The sequence below is a fragment of the Lissotriton vulgaris genome, chromosome 6, assembly GCF_964263255.1.
Source record: "Lissotriton vulgaris chromosome 6, aLisVul1.2, whole genome shotgun sequence".
Lineage (NCBI taxonomy): Eukaryota > Metazoa > Chordata > Amphibia > Caudata > Salamandridae > Lissotriton > Lissotriton vulgaris.
Window position 1 is genome coordinate 181,260,281 of NC_141694.1, and position 26,102 is coordinate 181,286,382.

A 26,102-nucleotide genomic window follows, 5' to 3' on the forward strand; every position below is an offset into this window, starting at 1 on the left:
GGCAGCAGCCCACAACAGGAGCCGGGCAAGCCAGGTAAACCCCCCAGCAGACCCCGTGCATGGCCGTAAGCGAGGAAAACCCCCAACTCCCAGAGCCCGCTAAAGCAGGGCCGGAATGATCGAGGGAGCGGGAGGGAATCCCAGAAGACCCACAGCAGCCACAGGGAATGAGACGCCTGCACAAGCACCTCGCAACATGAAAAGGCAGAAATGGCCGCAGGCTGAGTCGGCCTTGAAAGGGAACCGAGACTCCAGGAGACGCCAGGGAGAGAACCCGGGACCCCAGAATAGAGTCCATAGCACTACAAAAATGCCTGCCCCTCAACTGCCAAGAAACGAACACCCGAACAACGGCAGGCAGAAAAAGAGGCTGCGGCCATAACTAGCAGCTAACAAACCCACATTTGCCCCTCCCAGGGAAACAGTAAGACAAGGGAAGACCGCAGCCACCCGGGCTGGGCCCGCAGACAGCAGGGCTCAAACCACAGAGCCTGCTAATGCAGGGTAGAAAGATAAAAGGGAGGGGGCTCTGGGTAGAACAAACCCCCAAGAGCCCATCACCACCAGAGCCCGCTAGAGCAGAGCTGCAAAACCAACAAGGGGCAGAGCGAGGGCCAGAAAAGGGGGAGGGGAACCCAGCATGGGAGCCCGCTGGAGCAGGGCCTCCTCCCCAGGGCACCAGGACCTTCTGGAGCTGGACCTCGCCCGACTTACCTGATGCTCTGGAGAATCTGCACGCAGAACTAAAAAAACAGGCTCAAGGGTTGGGCCGGCCCGCCTCTTATAGAGGTCAGAGTGTAATGGGTCGGCCATATTGGGAAGGAATGGGAGGCATGGGAGGATGACTTGTTTTGCTTTGGAGGGTTCTGGTGTGGAGCTGAAGCTCACTTTGTTAGTCATGTGGCGAGGAAGACTAACGAGGAGGTAATGAGGAGTTTGGGGTGGAGGTAGTAAGTTATAAATTGTGCTTGCCAGTCATTTAAATATGGTGATAATTACACCAGTTGCAAAAGGAACACATGCATTATATTTATCAAAAAGCACATGTTAGATGCAATAAATGGTTGTAGGAATGAGGCAAAGTAGGAAAACGTGTGAGTAGGACAGTTAGAATCAGAGAATGCGTGACTTGGTCAAATGATTCAGGCACTTGCAGATTTGTTTCAGGAAAGAGTTGTCAGAAAAAGCAGAATGTTTTCTTTTAGAAATGGTGTTGGTACTGCCGAAGCATACGGCAGGAAGGAGATTAACTCTATGTGTATGGCAGCATGGTAGGTTCCAATAGGAGCCTTATTTGTCTTCCAAATAGCCAAAATATGTGCAGATAAAACTACTAAAGGAAAAGGAATTGCTCTGTTATCTGACCGGGCTATCAAATCTAAGAAGAAAACCATAAGTAGGGTATAGTGTCACATTTAGTCTGCAAAAAAAGATTCTATTTAATTTAGAAACACAACAGTGACAATCAAAATGTCAGTACCTCAAAACCATATTGTATTATAAATAGGATTCAGGATGCATTTCTCACTAAAGAATAGGACATGCAAAAAGCCAGCACCACAGGCAGGTGAAGGTGGACAGGCAAGGAGTAGACAAATGAGGTTCTCTATTTCACATCTACATACCTTAGGGCTGGAGGTGCATTTTTCAGTGAAGAGGAGGGTAAGAAATCGAGGAAGGTATTACAGACAGACGCAGAAAAGCAGGAATATGACTATGAAATCAGCATCCATGTGCTGTGGCAAGTTAAAATCTTGAGTCCCTCGTAAAAGACAATGGCCCAAACGCAATGAAGGGCTGACTTTATGTTTCTGGATAGCTAATTAACTCCACTAAACCAAAATGTATGCAGACACTTATATGAGCACAGTGCCCCAAGCTTGGAAAGTTATAAGAAACTGGTGATTGGCGATAGAGGATTATAGAGTTGGAATCAAATGTTTTTCAAAATGTGTTACCTGGAGTGTTTTATTTTTAAATAATAATAATAATAAACCGATTTGTAAAGCGCCTGGTTACACTAGGCTAGTGTGTCCCCGCGCTGCGGTACAAAGCCTGCATCATCATTGCTGTTCAGGGAGAAGCATGTCCTGTTCGGAGAAACTCCCCTAGTCTACTATGAGGGGAAAAGGTGGGGTTTCAGCTCCTTGCGGAAGGTCCTCTCTGACGTCTCCGTCCGGAACCCCCAATGTCCTCTCTAGTATAATCACTCTAGCTGTACATTGGTAATGTACTCCTCTTTCTACCGTGGAAATGTTGGGGGACACAAATTACATATCCTGTATGCATGTACATATGTAATGTAATGTATAGGCATTTATATAGCGCACTACTTACCCGGAGGGTCCCAAGACGCTTCGACCGCTGCGAAACCCTTCCTGGCTTCCCTGAGAGATGGTCCCTTAGACCCAGGCATCCCGCGGTCTGGGGGCCGTTAGTGAAGATGAGGCAAGCTACTGCCCAGAGTTGCCGAGTGATCCCCCCCTGACCGAAGTGCGGCACCCTCGAGGCGAGAGAATTATCGAGTCCGCTGACCCTGATCCAGAAACCGGCTGCACCGGGAATCGAACCCTGGTCCCGGGCCGTCCTCTGCTCTCGGGCCTGCCGCCTCTAACCAGTGAGCCACACTACTACATAAAACTGGAGTGTATGTTAATGAGTACTCAAGAACCTCAACACAGAAAGGAAGACTCTAATATAAGAATATGATTCTCTGCACATAATTTCTTGAAGGACCAGAGGAATTGCAGAAGCTGATTTTCCTTTCTTGTATACTAGAATCTGGTCTTCTGTAAATAGCATGGCCTGAGGTCAAAGACCAAAATAACACTGAACCCTGCAAAGGGTAGATTTATTGGAAGATCCATATTTGGAGCAATGCGGGCAGAGTAAAATTCTAATTTCCAAGCCTAACAGGTATGATTGGGCCATGACTTTGCCATGCAATTCTGCGTGCCTATGTCTCCATGGTCAGACCCTTAGCACAGTACTCTACTAAATAATGCTTGTTAGAACTGAGTATATTCGCTAAGCTCTGATGATCACAAGGAACTATATTGTACCTATGTAACTCAGTAAATCCCAATCAACTCTCTTGGCTACATTTTCTGTCTCATATGTGCCCAAGAGGATCACAAGATTTCCCTCTCCAGTCTGACAGATCATCCAATATAGGATACTGGTTGAGCCAAAATAGTTGTCCTTGTGACCCCAAACCCAGGTCTAAAAAGGCCTGGCATGCCTAAACCCCAACGTGATTTTAGTAGGATATTATGTGCAATCTAAAAAGTCAATGAAGACAAATGAAGTTTTCAGATTTTGCCTTGCTGATTTGCAGGCCATGGCCTCTACACCCACAGCCTGCTTAATTAGGCTGTTTTCTAGCTGCAGAATGCTTCGCCATGGAGTGCATGCATGGAGTGCCGCTTGCCTAGGAAGGGGACAATGTTCAAGGCTGAGCAGGGATCACCCGCGGGACCTTTCTTGGAGAAAAAAGGTTCATTTTACCAGCAATAGTGTAAGGAGTCGCACATGTGAGGACGAGAGCTCTGACATGGGATGGCTACCAGACAGCAGTAGAGCACACACTGCCTTTTAAAGCTTCTCGTGGAGGCATGAACCGCTTACCACTGTGGTTAAGGGTCAGTTTTGTGGCAGTATATATAACACTGGTAAATACAGTACAACAATTAAAACAGCTCTTCTAGGCAGTGTCAGAAAGTGGTTTAATATTTGTAGGGATAAGGGTCTACCACAGGTAATAAAGTCACTATCCTGTTAGGTCCAGTTAAGGGCTTCAATAATTTAAACATGAGCTTAACCACACAACAGACAGGCTTAACTTAAAGACAATGTGTAAAGTATTTACAATACAAAAATTGTTGAGAAGTCTAAATCACAAAATAAATCCTTCTCTAATTTAGAAAGTATGATTTAATGAACAAAATGACACCAAAAAGGCATAAATCCAATAAGTGGTACATGAGATGTAGCTTTTTGAGGATTTAGGGAAAAATAGCCCCCTAAAACTCAAAGTGCCAATATTAGTCAGTGGTGAAGGCAGACGGGCACCTAGGTGCGATTTCAAGTCAACTGTAATAAAGCGCGGGTCAAATACACCAAACAAGTTTGACCTGGTCAGAAGTTTTTACTTGGAACTTTGTCTTTTTCAGGAAGTCAAAATCCTTCAGCAAGGTAAGGCAGCATGCTGTATCCGAGGACGTCCACACAAAGTCAGATAAGAGTTGGACGGGGTTCAGCTGAAGCTGTTGGTTTTCATGGCAACATCGTAGGAGAAATTCAAATGTTATGCCCAGGGAAGTTCTGTTGCCAGTTGGATACTTTTGACTTACTCTTTTTCTAGAGCTTAGAATGGTCCAGCAGGACAAAGCTGCAGCTGTACCTGATGCTGAGTACCCCGAGGCCAGACACCTTCTCTTCAAGGGCCTGTTGAACCTGATTTGCTGATGTAGACAATCTCCTAGCTCTGTCGGGTCTCACCTTTGGTGGAGAGAATGGGGTGATTTGTCCCAGTACTCTAGAAGGCTTTGAATACAAAATGTGTCTACGTACCAATTTTTTAGAGGAGATAGGAGAAGTCCAGTTTGAACCATCACAGGGGGCAGCGCTTAGATGTCAAAATTCACTGGACCACAGTCTACCAAAATGAGGCAAGACAGGTTCAGTTAGTACTGGCCAGCTGTGCCTCTTGAAGCTTCTTATGTCATTGTAGCCACACAGGAGGTCATCCAACTGATGTTGGGAGTCCACTTCATAGTCCTTGGTACAAGTGGGAGTAGGTCCAATTCTTTATGACTCATCATAGGTCGCAAACAAAAGGTGCACTCCTTCTTGTGTTCTTCTACAGGTCCACAATGTTCTGAAGAGTGTGCCTGGGGATGCCACATTTATGCCTGACACTCGCTAGAGGATGGGTTGACTTATAACCCCTCCATAGCCAATGGGGTAAAAGTTCCCAGAGGTCACTCTACCCAGTTTTTGCAACAGTTCCCATTTGCCCCACTGAAAACAGTCTTTCCTAAGGAGCCCCTCACTCTCAAAATCCAAGATGGAGAAACCCTTCTCTACTTGTGCAGAGTAAAAATGTAAATTGTGTCTTGTAAAGCGCACTGCTACCCGCACCGCAGGCCTCGTAGCGCTATAGACCGCTGGGGAACCCGTCCTGGCTTTCCCTGTGAGATAGTCCCTCCTGCGGGTCTCCAAGGTGAAACCAGGCATCCACGACGTTTGTGTGGGGCTGTTGTGGAGATGAGGCAAGCTAATGCCCAGAGTTGCCGAGTGTGATCCCTGGTCGGAGTGGGCACCGATGCGAGAATTATCAGTCCGCTGATCCTGGTCCAAGACCCTGCCGCGTCGGGAATCGAACCCTGGTCCCGGGCCGTTCTCTGCTCTCGGGTCTGCCGCCTCTAACCAGTGAGCCACACCTCTCCACTAGACTAAGAGTCTGTGTGTACACATAGATATGTGGTCAGTGTCATGAGCAGTCCCGTCCTCCTTGGTTACTTCAAAGTAGTTCTGGGGGCAGATTCCACCCCTCCTCCCAATGGGGCTGGTGCCTGACAACTGAGAGTACAAAAGCTAGAAACTAGAACCTTTCCAGGTGCCACCTAACATTTGCTTGTGATGAAAGGGTAAGCCCCCTTTGAAGTATAGTACGCTCCTTGGCTGACCCCAACTCTTCTTCCAGAAAGGGCAGCAACAACACCTTCCCACACCCAGGCCTTTGTCTCATGCTCTGGAAGCAATGTTCACTGTTCTAAAGGTCCTGTTCACTGGATGGGCTACAGTTGAAGGGCTAATGCAAAGTAACCCCCAGGAGCTTTAGACAGGTAATCTGTATCTTTCTAAAAGTTACATTTCCCTAATATTTGTTAGAAATCTGACTTCTCCATTAGGTTGGGATTTAAATAAATATTACAAATAGGTGTATAATCATTTTTCAATCTGACCCCTAACCGGAGACAGCAGAACTAATTAATATTGCTTCCCAGTGTTCTTCTATTGGCTAGTCAACCTTGCTACAGTACAAATAGCCTTTGGATGCTAGTCAGCGTACTGACCTGCTAACTTTACATTTCCACATGTCCTCTCCTACTTTTAAATTCCAGGCACCTCTGACTTCTGGGCTACAAGGCCCACATAGAGATGAATGATTAATATTCATGCAAGGATTTCTCCTGTGTAAAAGGTTTATTTTGGCAGGTCGGTTGCAGGTTTTGAAATGCAGCAGCCAGGCTACAGTCGTAAGCCTGGAGTCATGTTTGCCTGGTCACACTTGTGAATGATGCAATAGTGCTTTAGTCCGGGGGTGGTATTAACTTTCCTTACCATTGGTGCATTTTGGACACCATATGCTATAGCCTTCTAGGATTGCTAAAAACCAGCAGCATCACTCCACATAAAAATGGGTTAAACTAATAAGAAAGAGTTAGTGTCTCACAAGCGGGGAATAAAAAAGCCTCAACGAGGCCTATCCTGGACTTGTGTGAGCAGGATGAGGAGCAACACTTAGATGTAGGAAGCCATCTCCTTTGGGTGAGGATTTGCATGCGTGTTATGCTAAACAGAGAGTAGTACCGATACAATGACAAATTTACTAGTATTATCCCACCTATATACTTTTGTGGGTTCATGTGTGATTAATTATTTATTAACATGCTTAACTGATTATGAGTTGAACCATGTCGTTATAGGTGGTTGACATCCAATCTGAGACTGGATGCATAATGTTGTAAACACAATTATTTCTGAATGGAACGTGTTGTCTCAATGTATAAGATAATGTACAGACTGTTCGTCATTATCTGGTGGCTTTCGTAAACCTGAATATTCACTACACATACAATTCTGCGTTTGACAGTTCTAAATGACAAAGAAAGAACACTAATTGTATTTCATACAACACCACGCATTAGCACTTATTCCAGCTCTGGTGGACAGGAAGATAAATGTATTTAATGTATCTTACCTGCTGAGAAAGGCATGAACGCTTCTTTCTTCACAAACTTTCCTTCTGAGTCAAGGAAATGTTGAGGATAAAACTCCTTTGGCTTTTCAAAATGAGCCTCGTCTTGTAGGACGGATGCCAAGAGAACAGTGACGGCAGTTCCCTATGAAAGAAGAACAACTTTTAATTAGATTGAACGAAAGATGTATGCAGTAAATTAAATATGGATTGAACTTCTTCTCTAAGGTACTGGGTGTATAGGGATTACATTAACACAACTGCAGTAACCCATTGCAACATAATGTTTGAGGAGCTTGAGGAACATACTAGAATTCCTGAACATATTCTAGACTTGGAAGATCTTTCCTCTACATCCTCAGTCAGCAAGTGTAAATACAGTCAGTTGAATCATCTTCTCAATTAGAATTAGTATGCCGAGGTGTACCTGTTCTGACATGGCTTTTGGCTCTATTTCTGAGTGATGATGACTTTAAGCTTGCTAACATCTATAATCTGTATTCTTACCTTGTGTTGGCCCTTTTAAGCCCTTTCTTCCAGACCTAGAAGAGGATAGCTGCGTTATATGATGATAGATCTATATTCTTGACTCTAATCCATCTATTGCCTATTGGCTTTGACATAATTATGTGTCCTTTGTAGTCCTGACTTTATATTACATATTGGTATGGTTTGTGTAGGTACTCTGACAGAGCTAAGGGTTATTTCATCCTTCTCAGGCCTACAAGGCCCAGAACTAGAGAGACTCCATTTTGCTTTCTATCCCTGCAGAGCTGAGATGCTTGCAGGGTAAAGGTAATGTTTATAGTTAAGGCTGTTGTCCGCTAGGGGAAAACCAGCCAGGACTGGTTCTTATCGGAAGAATGTGTTTGTCTCTTGGGCCCAGACGTAACATGCAGATGGCCACTGCGGTTGCGCGGAGAGTTCTGGAGCTAGCACAGGAATTCGGTGGGAGGCAGCCCTCTGTTGGAAATTTCCATGAGGGGAGAGGATTCCATATTTGCGAATTGCAGGAGAGGAGGAGTGGTCAGTTTGGTTCTTGAAGAGTGAAGAGTAGAATGGTTGCTGGAGCTGAAGAGTATAGTTCAGTTCAATTGGTTTTCTGGAATGGAGAAAGAAGGCAGATGATTGCTGAAGCTGGAGAGAGCAGTCATATGAACATGGTTGGAACTATCAGCTGGGGCTGCCAGTTTATCAGAATGCATTAAAGCAGATGGAGGAGTTGAAGCTGCCAGCTGAAGCAGTTGAGCCAGAGGAGTAAAGCTGTGGTGACGGAGGGAGAGAGAGAGAGCCCTGATCCCACCAGAGAGAGAGAGAAACATTCCTTCTAATAGGTGAGGTAGTCTGAACTAGTCTGCTTTACACTTACACCTTAATCTTGTCTTCATTCCCTAGGCTATTGTATGTCTAATCCTTTTTCTTTCAGCAGTGTGTTACAGTTCCTGTTAGTTACAGAGACCCCGCAGATCTGTGTATGTGTCTATTCCCATTCTATTGTTATTGTAATAAAGGTACCCCAGTTCTTAGTGAACCAGTGTGCATGTGTTGTTCTTATGATAGAGCTAACCTTTCTTCTAACCAGTTGTTATATATATAGCAACTGATGGATCAAAAGGGAGTAGGAGCGCTTAAATCAGGGAATAACGTTTGCATACAGTGTGTGTCTCTTGTTCTTAAAGCGCAGGTAACCTTTCCTTCTAGTCAGGTGTTACAGCCAGAACAGATGCTGCCTCTGATCAGGTAAGTAGCCACTGAATAATTAGGAAGAGAGAGGAACCCTTGAGCTAGGGAAAAAGTTATACACTAGGCAATTTAGCCATTCCATAATATTATTGTAGTAGTGAACCTTTAGTGAATAGTGAGAGAAACTTCCCAACATAGAGAGAGAGAGAGAGCTGAAGGTATTCATAGGAGAGTGATCGTCGTTGGTAAGCGGCGTTAATGAGAACACCAGGTGGGAGACTGGTGCTTAGATCCGCCGGATTGCGGATCGGGCTGTGAGTTAGAGAACACTGGGGGGGACACCAGTGCTTAGGTCCGCCGGATTGTGGACCGGGCTGTGAGGAAGAGAGCACTAGGGCTGCAGACCAGTGTGTAGGCACGCAGGATTGCGGAGGTGCCGAGCGAGCACTGACTGTGGTCAGTGTATAATGGTAAATAATCAGAACTGCCCCAGGCTAGATTAGTCTGGACCCATGTGGTCGCGAGACTATGAGGTATGAGTGTGGTGTAGGGCATGGACGTCCTTAGTAATCAGTGAGTATTCCTAGTAATCCCTATAGATTTAGTGGTGTTTCTGATGATATGAGCTTGTATATTGCGAGTTCCCCATCCTCAGGTAGGTACCCAGGTGCCTGGATAGATGGGTCCTGAGGAGGGAGGTGGTTACGTTCCGGCTGGGTTGGAGGTGCTCTGAGGAGGTGATCCTATCTGGTCCGAGAATCCGGCTGTTACAGTACCACAAGGTTCATTATCTAGCATGTTCTTTATGTAAGACTAATGGTTCAACACCTAGGCCAACATAAAATGAAACTACACATGTACACTGATAATACTCAAATCTATCTCCAGATGAAAACATTTCTACAGACATCTCCTTGTAGCTGAATCACATACTCATCTGTAGGAGTAAAAACATCCCTAATCTGAATAGAAGCAAGACTAAAAGAATGGTGTTCTCTGGAACAGAAAGTAACTGTGCTCATTTGATTGTCCAACCCCTCACTGATTTGAATTCCAGGAATTAGTGACTCATTTTGATGTAGAGCTTCCCGTCGAATCCTAAGAAAATGAATGCACTGGTCAAGAGAATCAACCTGGAACTCTCCCTTCTTCACAGCATCCTTGTACTTTAACCATATCACTAGTACAGTTGACAAAAGCCATGGTGATGAGTGATGACAAGGGTAGAATACTGCACTAAGCTGTAGACTGACCTTCCAAAAATATATTTGTCAGAATGCAAATTTAAAAATGAGGCAGCCACAGTCTGTCTGAACCCTAAGAGGAGTCACCACAACAAGCAAGTCCTGAAAGCTTTCCAACTGCTCCCAGTAAATGCCAGGAACAAGATTAAATACGGTATATGGTATTAAAGGACTAATAAGAGTAATGCCCGCGAAACCTACAAAGAATGACACTTCATTACATTCTAAAAGGATCCCATACTCAGCATCTGCACATCTCATTACCCGAAGCGCATTCACTCAGATTGAACATGATGGCATAACCCTTGGAGTTCACGGCTCTAAACTGTGAAAAACTCTGATCTCAAGTCTCAGAGCAGAGCTGAAGTCATGAAATTCATGAAGTGCCTGAAAAATGAACTGTTCTGGATCTCCTTCAACTGAGCATCTTGTATGTGGGAACTGCAATAAGAATGACAATATTCACCATTTGATGAGGGTACTCCATCACAATAGTAACAGAGTACCCTCTCTGCCAAACTGAAGGTCCGCCAGCCCAATCTTGAGACAAGTGCACTTCAATATGTCAGTGACGTAGACTACTCCATCTCCATCGTTGACATACTCCTCCGACTAGCTGACAGAATAAGGGCCGTCTGGGTTTGGCCAATTAACCACATGCCCAATTTTGAGTGAACTGGCGAAAGGCCAGTTTTACACTCCCATAGTGTAATGAAAAACGTGGTGGTAAGGAACAGTGAAAACATTTAAATGACCCCCTCCCCAGCCCCCGCGGAAATTCGTTTTATATTAAAAACAAGAAAATACGCTTTGAAATGTTGTTATTGGAAAACTAGAATCATGTTGAAGGTTTGATGGACAGTTTCATCATTTTGATTATATAGTTTGTGAAAATGTTAACATATTGACAGGAACCGCCATGACGCATGGCTGTTGGGCAACTCAATTAATGTAGTGGGAAGGGGACCCTCGGTCTCGTGGGAGTAAAGTACTCCAACATACCTCTGCCTCCCCAACTCGAAATCAGCCCCAAGAAATCTAAACATTTCGGAAGTCTTGTTAATGTTTAGCCCGCAGATCCTGTCATGGCGATATTCTTGTATTTTTATCCTGCAAGGTTGCCAGATGTGTGCTTGCAGATAGTTCATGATGTGAAGTAAGAGAGAAGAGCTCAGTGCTATTGACTTACCAACAGGCCCTTTTGTTAGTGTGTGAGGCCATCTTGGAAGCTTGGTCCTGCAAAGCATTGACAACTGCGTCATAAAAGTCCTTCACTGGTCTGCATGGATCATCCTTCAGAAGATAACAAAATCCTCTTTGTCTCTTTCCATGATAGAGCACAATCTGTCACACAAGGTAAAAAAAACAATGCCCCCATCGCATTGACCATACTGTGCCTCCCACATTATCAGTCTCTGTCGCTTTCCACATGCATGATAATGCACTTTTGCCACTCAAGTAAACATAATTGAGCAGCCACCAGCAGATCTCCAGTGGTTTGTGACTGGAACTACTTACATGGCTGTGCTATCTTGATAACAGGCAACCCAGAAGGAAAATTGTCAGCTCTACTTTGGATCATGCCAATTAAGTTGCCTGAGGTCCGAATTCCATCAAGCTAGCCTTAACAGCAACCCACTGCATAAAAAAGGCCATTTTCACAGTTTGGAAAACCAAACTACCCGTGAAATCAAATTATTTTTGCATGTGTACAGGCATGCACTGTGACCGGGTGCAAGAAGCGTAGAGCGGAAGCTAGAGGTGCAGCATAACACCTGAACAACCATCTACTCATTTAACCCCTTCGCTGCTCATGACGAGCTCAGCTCGTCATGCAGTACACTGGTCGTGTGCTCATGACGAGCTGAGCTCATCATGATCTATGGACTATAACAATTTCCAGCACAGGAGTGGAATTGCCTTAGCAGTCATGTGTTAAAGGGGGCTTGTATGCCAAGACTGGTGGAAAGAACAGGTCCTCTGGGCACCCAACATATTTTGCCTCTGCTTGAAGCTGCCATTTGTGCTGAGTACAGACTGGGACCACTTGTAGGAGCCCCCAGCACAAGACTCTGGAATCACTCATCTGATATTACACATGAGAAATACCAATTCCTGTCCTGGATCTTTTCATGAACCCAAACATCTAAAGGCATAGCTGCACCACGGTCTCAGATGAAGCTTCTTTAAGGTCTTTGTGATCCTCCCCATGGAATATTTACAATCGAGGCTGAAGCAGAAGTACTTTTTTAAGTCTTAACAATCACTTTAAGCCATTCAGATCACAAAGTACTTTTTTACAGCTGGCAAGACAGTTTTAGGTGTTTACTACAGTCCAAGTAAATAAGTAGAAGTTACTAGATAGAAACGGGATAATGGTAAGCCTGCACCCACCGAAACTTTATTGGAATGTCATTCATATATTGGATCAACTCACAGGACAGCATACATAGTTTGTGGAAATGTGTTGGCTTCCTTCAGGTAGTGCTCTGTTGGGAGCATCATTAACTTTTTGATCAGCCAGTGGCACATACTTTTGGTGATTTGAGTGTCAGTTGTCATGAATGGCTTAATTTTTCCTCTTTCCATCTGAATCCTCATCTGAAAGGACCATGAGGAGATTTTGAGCATGATTCTTCAAACTGATTGTAGAAACGCCGTTATCAATGAGTCACTGCAATGAAGTAGTAGCAATCTTTTCTGAAGGGATTCCCTGTGCAAAAACCAGAAGCAGACTGATAAAATGCTAGCATCAGGAGTGCTAAAGTGGATCCTCACTGAACTTAGTAGGGTCAAGTGCAGGATTAGAGAAATTGTTGTGAACAACGTCCTGTTCCAGGAAGCATGATGTACAAAAAGAGCTCTGGACGCTTCTGCTATGAGAGCAACCAACTGATCACTACAGACTATGGATTTTTACTAAATCAAGACCTTTTCGAGCCTGTCTCTGCCAGTGTGGACCTACGGACTGTCTCTTCAACTTCACACCTTGCGGTACCCGCTGCGCGGGTCCCGCTTCGCCGAGGGGCGCTTGCTGCACCTAGGAGCTGCTGTTGTGGGTGCAATCAGGGCTGAGGGCTGCGAGCAGAAGGGCTGGACTCAGTCTCCCAAGAGTCCCAGCACATCTCGCGCCCGCACCACTGTCGTAATTGGCCCGCTTGGATTAGCGATTAGCTAAACCTACACGTTGTCCTCCTTAACTTGGCTATATACGATAAACGCCATTTTGAATGTTGCAGCGGCCATTTTAGACCATGAGCGGCCTCGTGGCCGACGTGCCCTTTAGTCCTTTGTCCGTTCCACTGACCACTCCATCTGCCCAGCAACAGGCTATTTTTTGTGTTGGTCAAGCCACACATGCGCAGTTCTTACTGACCCGTAAACCCTCAGGAATGTGCCGCTAACTGACCAGCGGGTTTGAAACCCACCAATGAGCTGGCAGTGTTCTAAAACATGACCATATATGTCTCTAAAACTGTGTCTTAACTTGTGCCGCCTATCTTTTATTGCCCCAAAATTGTATATAAACGGGGTCACACCGGTGTTCGGTGTGATACCTCTTGCATTACCGAAGGGTGCTGTTTGAGTGTACCACCACCCCATGGGGTCTTAATAAACTTGTTCTTTGCATTTTACAGTTTCCGTGCCAACAGTTCTTGTGTGTGAGTGGGTAATCTCTGGAGCGTGTAGGCCTTGGGAACCCCGCAATACTTCAATTGGCGACCACGAAGGGACTCATCGGCGACTCGGATGCCCGAAGGAGAGGTCGTGACGAAGGCTTGGAAATCCGCCATGGGCGCGCGCTGCCACGAGTGACCCGAGTCTTGGCTGCCACGGTGTTTTTTCCTTTCCTTCCGATCTGACCTTCCAGGTGGCGCCGGTCTCCGACTGAGTTTTCGAAGTGTCCGCATCACTGAGAGAGTGCCGTTTGGCTGATTTGGCTTACAAGACCTTGGCAGTTGGAACCTGGACAGTTGAGTATTTGGTAAGCTTTGTGTTCGGTAAGGTAGTCTTCGGACGCTTACTGAAGTCCTATGAATTGTGTTCGGTAAGGTAGTCTTCGGACGCTTACTGAAAATCTGTGCTTTGTGATCGGTGAGGACGCTTGCCGAATTCTATGAACTACGATTTGAGTTAGCTAACATTTTGAATTTGTGATCTTTGAACTTATATGTGTAGTGCACTTCACATAGGCAGGCATGTAGAGATGTTTCTCTAACTTTGTTTTTTCCTTTGAGCGGCACAATCGTGTGGAGAATTGTAAGTGCCATTTGGTCCGGTGTCACGCTTTCGTGATACTCTTTGAACATGCCTGTTTTCAGTACACTCCGGGGAATGTGTTGTTTAGGAGATGGTACCTCAATTAGGTTAGCGGAATCACAGCCGGCTCCCCCAGAGGGAACACCAAATAGGGAGATGTATATTAAGTTTGGCCTTCCCCCAATTATGTACAGTAAATTATGGCATAAGTACACTAAGGCCGATCCCGAATTGCAATGGCCCCTACACGGGTCATACGATTTGAGTAAAATACAATTTGTAGAGCAATGTATGTTTCAACGCAGGTCTAGACAAAACATGTTTGATTGTGTGCGAATGTGGGAGAAAGCGGCGCGTGAACGAATGAAGCGTGAGATTGCCTTGGCGGACAAAGAGCAGCGCAAGGCTGCTCGGGATAAGGCTTTACAGCTGGAGGAGAAGGAGGCTCAGGAGAAGAAAGAAAGGGAGGAACGGGAGCGTAAATTGCTAATGACTGGTCAATTTCCTATTCGCCGACCACTTTATCCTGTCCTTAATAATGAAATTGATGATTTCTCTTTGTTAGATCGGTCACCGCCTCCGTACGTTACGCCGACGGCTCCAGCTGTGGATTATGATGATGACGGACGGGATAAGTTGGGCAAGAAGGGGGTATCGGCTCTCAGGTTTACCGCGGAGAGGTCCGCTCATTTACGTAGTTGGGCTCGCAAAGTGAATAAGCATAGTGTTACTCAGGATCAATTGATATCAGAGAAAACGGGGTGGTCGGATCTTGAATTAATGTATTTTTTGTCCAGCCTAGCGGATGAAGTTGTAAGCGCATATCGTGAGTTTTCTGATACGTTAGAGCCTAAAGTTTTGTCGGTGTATCGTGAGAATTTAGCTAAAGGTGATTTTGATCTTACAGATGTTGATGACCTGTTCAAGCATTTGATCGCGCTGCGGGATGAGACAACCCATTTGCGACAGGAACGGAAACGGAGGCAAAAGGAGTCTGAGCCGGGAAATGATGAGGCGGTTAAGGAGTGTTCTCTTCGTGGTTCAGATAAGAGCTCTGTGTTGCATGTTATGCCTATGCGTGAAGCGGCGCCTTTGTATGTTCCACCAAAAGGGGAAGGTACGGATGATGATAAGTTGTCGAAGGATGCGAAAGGGTATTTTGTGTACAATTGGGTATATACGCCATGGAATAGGGCAGATGTTATGGCACTGAAAAACTCTTTACCTGATCTCCGAAAGAACCCAGCGGCATTCTATGAGGGGGTAGAGGGGGCTATATCGTCTTGTGTGATGACCCTTGTAGATATAGATTTGTTCTTTGGGCTAATTTTACCACCTGATATGTGGAGGCAAATTCGTAAAACTAATGACGAAACGATTTTGGGGGGGACCTGGAAAGAGATAAATGCTGCAGATTTAGATAGAGAACCAGCATGTAAGCCTTGTCAGCTAATTCTAGATCTTCCGGCAGCTATTTTGCATAAATTGAAAACGCTTGTTCCTGCCAAAAAGATAGATTGGACCATGTTAACGTCGTGCAAGCAGAAACCAGATGAAACAGTCTCAGATTTCTTTACACGCTTTGAGGAGGCATTTCATGATTACAGTGGTCAATCTTTAACTGACGATACGGGTCGGCATTTGTTTGTAGATAAGTATGTGGCTAATCTCCTACCAGAGATTGCAAAGCGATTGAAGTCGAGTGAGAGTTCCTGGGCCACGGCGACCCCTGCGTCCTTGTTAACTATGGCTCAGTATTATGAGCGGCAGGAAGTGGAGGCTAAAGAAAATGTAGAGAAAAAGACGAAGGAATTGAAAACGAAGGTGATGTTGGCGCAGGTTCGGGGAACACAGGGTAGAGGGAATGAGAGAGGTAGACGGGGTGGAGGTAACGCATCGTATGGGCGTACGGACATTGCGGAGGATCAGTGTGCTTATTGTAAGCAGTTTGGGCATTGGGCCGACGATTGTCCGGTACTTCGTGAACAGCGTAGTCAGCGTGGGCGAGGTAGTGGAAGGTCTAGAGGAGGTTATACTGGAATGAGAGGTGGAGGAGGTGATCGCAGACAGGTTGAGGAGAGGGGCCGTGGCCAGGACGAACGAAATACGTTTGATAGACGGAATCCATATCAGATTTTGGAAGGAGAGAATGTGGAACATCAGGATTATGTGCATGCATAGGATTGCGTAGGATGGGGTAAGGAATCAGTTGAAGTGCCAGTAGATCAGCAAGGTCCATATGTAACAGCGGGTATTTTGGGTTCTACTGATCAGTTTCTAGTCGACACAGGAGCTACTCGTAGCGCTCTGTCGAAAAACTTGGTTCCGAGGGCTCCCCTGTCTGGCGAAATGATTACATGTGTAGGGTTTGATGGCACACCCTCCCCCAGCCCATTGTCCAAGCCCCTTGCACTATGCATTGACAAGTACTTTAGTTTTGGCCAATTTTTGTTATCGCCCCATACCCCAGATAATATCTTGGGCATTGATTTGCTTAAATATTTTCGAGCAACAATACGCTGCGCTCCAGAAGGAGTGCGGGTTATTCTGAATGACAACTACCCTGATCCTGATGATTGCCCTGAACATGACAGATTTTGTGTCATTTTAGATATTCCCACTTTGGCCTCTCTGCCGCACACGTTGTGGGCGACATCGGATACGGATGTGGGAGAGATGCGTATTCCACCAATACATATCACTGTTAAGGAGGGGGCCCCTCTACCACGAGTGCCACAGTATAAGATCTCGAAGGAAGGCGAAATTGCACTAACACATATTGTCCAGGATTTGATTTCTGCAGGGGTAGTGGAGGAGGTCCCTTATAATGTCTGTAACAGCCCTATTCTACCAATTCTTAAGAGAGACTCAGATGGCAAGATCTATCGATTTATTATTGATTTGCGTGAAATAAATAAAATTGTCATTCCCCAATACCCAGTGGTGTCTGATATCACGACTTTGCTTACTTTGGTTCCACCGACAGCCACCACTTTTAGCGTTATCGATCTAAAGAATGCGTTCTTTTCTATTCCTGTTCACCCAGATAGCAGATATCTGTTTGGTTTTACGCTCAATAATAAATCGTATAGATTTTGTCGTGTTCCCCAAGGCTATACTGAGAGCCCTAGCATCTACAGCCAGGCTTTGAAACGACAACTAGATTCCTTCGAATTGCAGTCTGGCGTTGCGCTCATCCAGTACGTGGATGACCTTTTGCTTGCCGCTGACTCCTATACACAATGTGAACAGAGCACGCTTGCGTTGCTGTCCTTTTTGGCACAAAACAATCACAAGGTCTCCAAGAAAAAGCTTCAATACTGTAGACCCCAGGTGACCTACCTCGGTCATCTGTTGTCTAAGGAGGGGAGGGCATTAACATCTGATCGAATTCAAGCAATTTTAGACACACCAGTCCCCCGCACGCAGAGAGATGTGCGTGCCTTTATAGGGTTGACATCTTTTTGTAGGCAATGGATCATGGGTTTCTCACATATCATAAAACCTCTGCTAGCATTATTGTCCAAAACTACACCGATGCCTCTTGAGTGGACAGACGAATGTCAGAAAGCCTTTGAACAGTTGAGACAGGCCCTTTGTTCTGCACCCGTGTTAGGAACACCAGACTACACGAAACTTTTCACATTGTACGTGCACGAGAATGATGGGTGCGCGTTGTCAGTGTTAGTGCAGTTACACGGGGATAAGCAGAGACCATGTGCATACTTCTCTGCCATTTTGGATCCTGTAGCACGAGGGCTGCCTGGGTGTTTTCGAGCAGTAGCGGCAACAGCAGTAGCCATACGACAGAGTGAGGGCATAGTGTTATCACACAAATTGTTGGTGTTGGTTCCTCACGCAGTAGATGCCCTGTTAAACCAAACAAAGACCCAATACCTCACGAGTGCACGACTTACAGGATATGAGCTGACACTTTTAGCGCCACACATAACATTGAAAAGATGCGCTACTTTGAACCCCGCGACTTTATTGCCCTATCCGGCCGAGGAGGGTCAGGAAGAAAAACATCATGATTGTGTTTTCCTGACTGAGGAACAGACAAAGGGTCGTGTTGACTTACAGGATGTGCCACTTCCAGATGTGGATGGGGAACTGTGGGTTGATGGATCGTGTTTGAGGCTGCCAGATGGTACGACTTCCGCAGCATATGCGATCACGACTCTTAAGACGGTGGTAGAAACAGCTAGAATACCACAGAAATCGGCTCAGGCAGCAGAGCTGATAGCTTTAACAAGAGCCTGCGAATTGAGTGCTGGCCTATGTGTGAACATATACACAGACAGCCGATATGCCTTTGGAGTGGCCCATGACTTCGGACTTCTCTGGAGGGAACGTGGGTTTCTGACATCACACGGAGAGCACATTATGCACGGAGAGTTAGTGCGTGATCTCCTAAATGCGTTGCTCTGCCCCAAGAAAGTAGCGATAGTGAAGTGCAGTGCCCATAGAAAGATCACGGATAAAGTGGGTCAAGGAAATGCCTTTGCAGACAGCATAGCAAGGCAGACGGCTATGTCCCGAACTAGCTCCCCTATGTATGTGGTACAATCACAGGCCGAGAGATGGAGTGATGCTAGAGCAGAGATACGGGATATTCAAAAATCAGCTACAGAATCTGAGCTTGCGGCTTGGGCAGCAGAGGGGGTGCTAGATGATGAAGGTTGTTGGAGAAGCAAAGACATGGAGAAGTGGAAATTGCCTGCGGCTTATTTACAGGCGATGGTCCAGATGACTCATGGACTGGCCCATGTTGGAGCTCTTGCAATCACCCGGCTTTTAACACGAGTTTGGGAACATTCTGAGATTGCGAATACTGCAAAGAGAGTAGTGCAGACCTGCCTAGTATGCTTGCAACACAATCCTGGGAAGGGGACCCATACTCCGAAAGGAGGGTTCGTTCCACCTTCAGCACCGTTTGAAGTGCTTCAAATGGATTACATCCAACTCGAGCGCTGCAACAACCTGAAGTACGTCCTAGTGGTGGTGTGTGCTTTTAGCAAATGGGTTGAGGCCTACCCCACGAAAGATAATACAGCTTTGACAACAGCTAAGGTGTTGCTTAAGGAGTTCTTTCCTCGCTTTGGAGTTTGCAAATTTCTGTGGAGCGATAATGGGCCCCATTTTGTTGGAAAGATTGTGGAATATGTACTGAAGGGGTTAGGGATTCAGCAAAAGTTCCACGCTGTATTCCACCCTCAGTCAGCAGGTTTGGTCGAGCGGTACAATGCCACCTTGAAGCTTAAGCTGGCCAAAATCGTGGCGTCTACATCGTTGAAGTGGCCAGATGCATTGCCGCTAGCACTGCTCTCTCTTAGATCAGTACCCCACTCACGAACTGGCCTTACGCCCTATGAGGTGGTGTTTGGCCGCCCCATGAATATCTGGGGGGTGCCCAAGCCGCGATTAATACATGATGTGCCTTGTGTTATGATGAATGATTATTTGGCACGATTAACAAATGATTTGCTCTCCATTCATCAACAGGTTCGAGAAGCGCTCCCTGACAACTCTACTGGAGAGGGCCACGATCTTCGTCCTGGGGATCATGTGATGATCCGTTCGTTTGAAAGAGCAAGCAGTCTGGAGCCCAGGTGGAAGGGCCCCGAGCAGGTCCTTCTGGCGACCCGCACCGCCGTACGAGTGACCAACAGGAAGCGGTGGGTGCATTCGACACATTGTCGCCGAGTCTCTCCGGATCTGGTGACTCCTGCTGTGCTGACTGATTATAAAGAGATCTTGGAGAAAGAAAAGAGCCCAGCTGTGACGTCGGCCGAAGTAGAGGGAGCCTTCCCGGACCAATCTGCTGCTGGAAGAGAGCGCTACAATCTACGACCGCGATAAAGAAGATTTTTGTTCCCTTTTTAGACTGGTTGGTAACCGCTCCAGGTTTGTGAAACGGAAACCGGGAATTCCAAGGGGGGGGGATCAGTTCTGCCAGAGTAGCGACACCCGTCTTGGCCCGGAGAAGAAAACAACGGCTACCTCGGAGTTCAGCACCGCATTTTTCTTTTTTTTTAGGTATACACGTACGTGTATCTGAGACTATTTGTGAAAACTTGTGAACAATTTGTGTCATTTGAGACTTTGCACAGACTTCTTTGCACTATGGCATCAACGGCATCTCGTGACAAAAAACTATTGGGTGCCTTTCTTTTTGTTCTAACCATTGTGGTGATAGCTGTTATAGCCTGGGTAGTCGAACTTGTGGTGCCTGTACGTGAACATTTGCTGCCGACTACCCCGGCACCGTCTGAACATTTCCATTTTACATTGCCCTTCCATGAAGAACGCCATCGCCAAACGTATTTAAATAACAGCTTCATTCAGATTCTTCACCACACGCATAACATGACCAATACCTCCAACTGCTGGGTGTGTGGAATGTTGCCTGGGCACCAGAAGAGAGTGGGCACCCCACTTATTCCACTCCCGTTTTCGCACAATGGGTCTTGCAATGCCTGGTACACTCTCCTCTTTACTTTGAGATGGCCAACAAAAGGGGGGGGTGCTTTTTCGTCTAAATAAAGAATGTCCCCATGACAAGGATGGGTTTCCGCGGGCAGAGGGTACACGTTTTGAATGGGAAGAATACAGGCCTGATAATGTGTCTGCCGCACGAATATATAGCAATCAGCGAAACGTGAATGTATCCAGTGCTCATGTCATAAATGTCATTGCCACCAAAGCCGATTTATGCATCAGAAACAAGGGCACGATTGCAGTGGGGAAAAGTGAATGTAATATTACTCTCACGTTTGATAGCCCGAATGGCATTTCATTTGTTGCATCCCGAAACACCTACTTCATCTGTGGAACGAAGGGGTACCATCAGCTTCCAGTGGGATGGTTGGGCACATGTTATGTATCGTTTGTGCTACCTCCTGTATTCATTGCCCCTCCGATGTATCACAACGACTATTCTCTGTACCACGATTTTGTTTTTAACAGAGTTAAACGAACTGTTGCTTTAGAGGACATTGATCAAACAGACACTGCATTACAACAGTATGTGGATTTCAATTTGGGACTATTCTCCTTTGTGGGGGCCGCATTAAACAGCCGGAAAATCAGACGGCTGACTCGCGTTGTCGAGGCTGTTGCGAATGACACTGCTATTGCCCTGGGGAATATTACCGAAGAACTGCAGATTTCCAGAATTGTCACCCTCCAAAACAGGATGGTGCTGGATGTTGTTTTGGCTGATCGTGGGGGGGCATGTAGAATCATCGGAAGCAGCTGTTGTGTTTACGTGCCTGATAATTCTCCATCTGTGTATGATGCGATTTCCAAGCTGCATAAGATAGCTGCCGAAATACACCCTGACAATGGAACTTGGACACTTTCTGGATGGTTCTGGTCCATGATTGCAACTTGGGGCTGGAAACTGTTGACAATACTCTGCATACTTGTGGGAGCAATGTTCTTTATATGCTTGTGTATCCAATGTGGCCCTACCTTATGTTCAATGTGTCTATCAGCTTGCTTACCATCGAGGCGAGCTCTTGCCCATGACAAAATAATGCTACACAAAGAGGTGACACAAATTATGTTAATAGACATCGAGGACGAACATCCAGACTATGTTCGTTATGAGGTAGATTCAGCTAAACGCTAAAAGGGTCGTCTGTCGTAATTGGCCCGCTTGGATTAGCGATTAGCTGAACCTACACGTTGTCCTCCTTAACTTGGCTATATACGATAAACGCCATTTTGAATGTTGCAGCGGCCATTTTAGACCATGAGCGGCCTCGTGGCCGACGTGCCCTTTAGTCCTTTGTCCGTTCCACTGACCACTCCATCTGCCCAGCAACAGGCTATTTTTTGTGTTGGTCAAGCCACACATGCGCAGTTCTTACTGACCCGTAAACCCTCAGGAATGTGCCGCTAACTGACCAGCGGGTTTGAAACCCACCAATGAGCTGGCAGTGTTCTAAAACATGACCATATATGTCTCTAAAACTGTGTCTTAACTTGTGCCGCCTATCTTTTATTGCCCCAAAATTGTATATAAACGGGGTCACACCGGTGTTCGGTGTGATACCTCTTGCATTACCGAAGGGTGCTGTTTGAGTGTACCACCACCCCATGGGGTCTTAATAAACTTGTTCTTTGCATTTTACAGTTTCCGTGCCAACAGTTCTTGTGTGTGAGTGGGTAATCTCTGGAGCGTGTAGTCCTTGGGAACCCCGCAATACTTCACCACCTGGGCCGCTCTCCCTCATCGCCCCGCCCCCAACAGAACCTGTGAAAAGCCTCGGACTGCCTCTACTTCGTGGGACCCTTTTCGAGCCTGTCTCTGCCAGTGTGGACCTACGGACTGTCTCTTCAACTTCACACCTTGCGGTACCCGCTGCGCGGGTCCCGCTTCGCCGAGGGGCGCTTGCTGCACCTAGGAGCTGCTGTTGTGGGTGCAATCAGGGCTGAGGGCTGCGAGCAGAAGGGCTGGACTCAGTCTCCCAAGAGTCCCAGCACATCTGGCGCCCGCACCACCTGGGCCCCTCTCCCTCATCGCCCCGCCCCCAACATTTCTTCCATCGACTCCAAGGTCATAAGTAAGTGCACGCATACCGCTGCGCGGGAGCGCGCCGGGAGAAGGCCGGGACAAGGGCGGGACCGTCTGTGGCCGTCAGGGGCCGAAGGAGGCCGGGCTGGGCCACCCCATTGACGAGTAGGACCTACGACTTATTTCTTGTTATTTCTGGGACCTTACTGACTCACTTACTCTTGCGCTCTATTGTGTTTAAATATCTGTTTTTAGCATTCAATAATGTCTCACACGTTAAGCACCTCTAGCTTACCACCCCCCCATCCAGAGGGTGGCTCGACCATTTTAGGTCCTCTAGATAAATTCTTTTTCAATCGTACTAACCAAGACATTGACAAAGAGATCTCATTGGCAGAAAATCGAGCGGAACGTAGGCTGTCTATTGAGCTCCTTAAAGGTTCAACGGACAAACGTTTGCCGCAAGCCTATCCGGCATTAGTTACTCCTCTGTCTTCTATAACCTTGCCTGGGGTGATTGAAACACTCAATGTCTCTCCTCTAACCTTGGAGATTGAGGGTGGTTCACCACAAGTATCGGACATTGCTACTTTGTCCACATCTCCACCTATAAACCCCATTGTTTGCCCACTTACAGTTATAACTGCAGATAAAACCAGTACCCCTAACCCGAAACCATGTGTAAAAAGAAAAAGGAGCACCGCCCCGAGGAAATGTCATTCCTCAAAACCTCCCAATAAGGTTAGAATAGTGGCAAAAAAATCATCACCTGCCCAAAAAGCAAATAGTAGGGTTAGTGAAAGTGGTGACCTATTAAATGGGGGGGGATAAAGTAGTCTTAGAGAGCTGTAACCTTTTATCTAGTGAATCTCAAGGGAAGGGGTTGGCTGTGAACGTTCCTCTGATAGATTCATTGCTACCCGAGTTGGAAAAACTGTTAAGGTCGCTTTTGACACCCATAGAGGTCAAAGTTAATAAGTTAATTGATCAGATAGATCATTTTGAGCAGGCTACCTTAGATAATTTTTTCCATACCAAGTCACTAATTAAATTGCAGCCCATGTTAACTGAGTCTAGCAGGGATCAGGAAACCTCGGAAAAGTCCCAAAATCTGCCTGTTGCAGCATTACATTCCCTTGCAGGCTGCACTACAAGCGGGTCCCAGGAAAAGGGACCAAGTCAAGCGCTTATTCCATCAGTACAGGCCGGCTCGAGCACCAGTGCAGGGGAAAAAGTATCTAAGGTTTCCGACCCTACGTCAAAGGGCAAGTATAAAAAATGTCCCCAAAATAGTAACACTGTGGCAAACAACCACCACCCAACGCCAATTATTTCCAATCCACCCTTAAACACTGGAGTGGAGGGTTCTAATGGCCCCAGGTTACCCAATGTTGTATCCACAAACTCACAACGAAATTCGAATATCCCCAAACCCGGTCCCAGTGCCCCAGTTAATAGACAACCACCCACCCACTTGGAGAAACCACCACAAAAGATTCCTCCTGTGAATCTTACCCCGGATTCCCACCCTTTCGTCGCGGTTCTTACTAATGTTCCACCACTTTTAGTCGGACAAAGGGAAACCTTCCAGATGCTCAAAAACAAAGTAATGCACTGGTTAAAGGAAAACAGACCATTACCGGGGGGATTGGATGGGTTGATAATAGGGGTAAGGAGGATTGACGGGATTGGTTACACCCATAAAAACCTGGGGGGAGACTGCATTATCATCAACTTTCATGACCCCAGGGTGGCAGGCTGGATAACAAGACAGGGTTGGGGTACAAGTAGTGGGGGAATTGGTATTGTGGATCTTACTTTTTTCTACCCAAAGCAAATATGTGACACAATAGGAGGTCCCATGAACTTAAACAGTTTCAATAATACCCCGTTGGTAAGGGTTGCTCCCCCATCCTCCACCTTACAGCATTGGCAAACGCAATATAATGGCTTAAATTATAACAACTTGGAAGGTATTCAATGTTTGAACTGGGGATATTGACCAAAGTCTGACTATTGGACAAGGAGAGGCCTTTCATATCGGAAACCACGGTGTAACTCTGTAACCTCTGCATTGAGTACTGATGCTGTGCTGAGGGAAACTAAAGATGATGAAAATGCTGCATCTAAGGGGGAAACTGTTGGGGAGTTAATGCAAAACATGGGTGGTGATGTGCTATTGGAACAAAATACTGTGGGTATTGACCATAATTTGGGAGAACAGGTTGGAAGTCAATTGAATCCCCCTAGATTGCTCATTGTAAACACAATATGCAGTGACAGACCTGCTCTAGGAAGTTTTGTATCTTGGAATGTTGCAGGGTTGGGGAGCAAGCTGACGTTTCAATCATGGATTGACTTCATCAATGGGTTCGAACTGTGTTTTTTACAAGAGACATGGGCTTGCGATCCCATTTTTCTCCCTGGTTATCTAACTTTTTCGATTCCGGCAAGTAGAGGTGCTAGGGGTAGACCCAAGGGAGGCCTCACTGTTTGGATTAGGCAGAGCCTTGAAATTACTGTGAAAATGTGGGACTTGGGTTGTAGAGACATTCAAATGCTGAGAATTTCTTCGGTAAAATGGGGTGTGATAGATTTATACAATGTCTATGCCAGAGGCTCCAATATTGGGAGTTCCCCCACTCTAGAGGCTTTATCTAATTTTTTGCAAACAAAGTCCCTTGGGATTAGAATAGTAATAGCTGGGGATCTAAATAGGACCTTTGAACCTCTAGACAGTACTGAAAACCCATTGGGGCAGGAAGAGGATAATCTATGGGGTGCTCCTTATCTGAATCTGGCCCCTGTTAAACGTTGGACGAAGGATATTCTTCTCTTAAATGCTATGTGTTTAGAACATGGGATGAGAGCCCTTAATGGCAGAACAAAGGGTGATAAGGAAGGTGTGTGTACATATGATAATGGTCATAACAGAAGTAGGATAGACTACGTTATTTGTAGTCTTAATCTATGGCAGGGGGTTTGTGACATGGAAGTCAAGGGCAGGATAGAAAGTGACCACAACCCCCTTTGCGTGACCCATACTTGGTGGAAGCCCACACAGTCAAATTTACATGTAAGTGATGGGTTGCTCCCAGACATGGCAAATAATATGCGTAGATTAAAATGGCCTTCTGTGTAGGCGAATGTAGCATCCATGGATTTTATTGGGTCTGAAGTGGATAAAGCAATTGTTTCCATGGAATTAGCTAGCCCCACACGCCCAGGATCAGGGGCAATTACTGAAATACACAACAACCTTTTCTCCCTTTAAAACCCCATTTTATGAGAGCATGCAAGGGAAACCGTATAATATCCACCAAACCAGCTGGGTGGTTTAACCAACAGTGTAGGGTAGCCAGATTAACACTGGGCAACGCTATTAGAAGCAGGGATAGGGCAGCGA

General features: G+C 46.1%; 1 protein-coding gene across 2 annotated transcripts in view; it reads right to left on the minus strand.

Annotated features, from left to right (window-relative positions):
- Window positions 1-26,102, minus strand: part of LOC147706986 (cytochrome P450 2K1-like) — a 636,943-nt gene that overhangs the window by 12,401 nt on the left and 598,440 nt on the right. For both annotated transcript variants that reach the window (XM_086926218.1, XM_086926219.1), the window contains one exon: window positions 6,989-7,130. In XM_086926218.1, coding sequence (XP_086782344.1) covers window positions 6,989-7,130 — 142 coding nt within the window. The remainder of the gene's footprint in view (window positions 1-6,988; window positions 7,131-26,102) is intronic.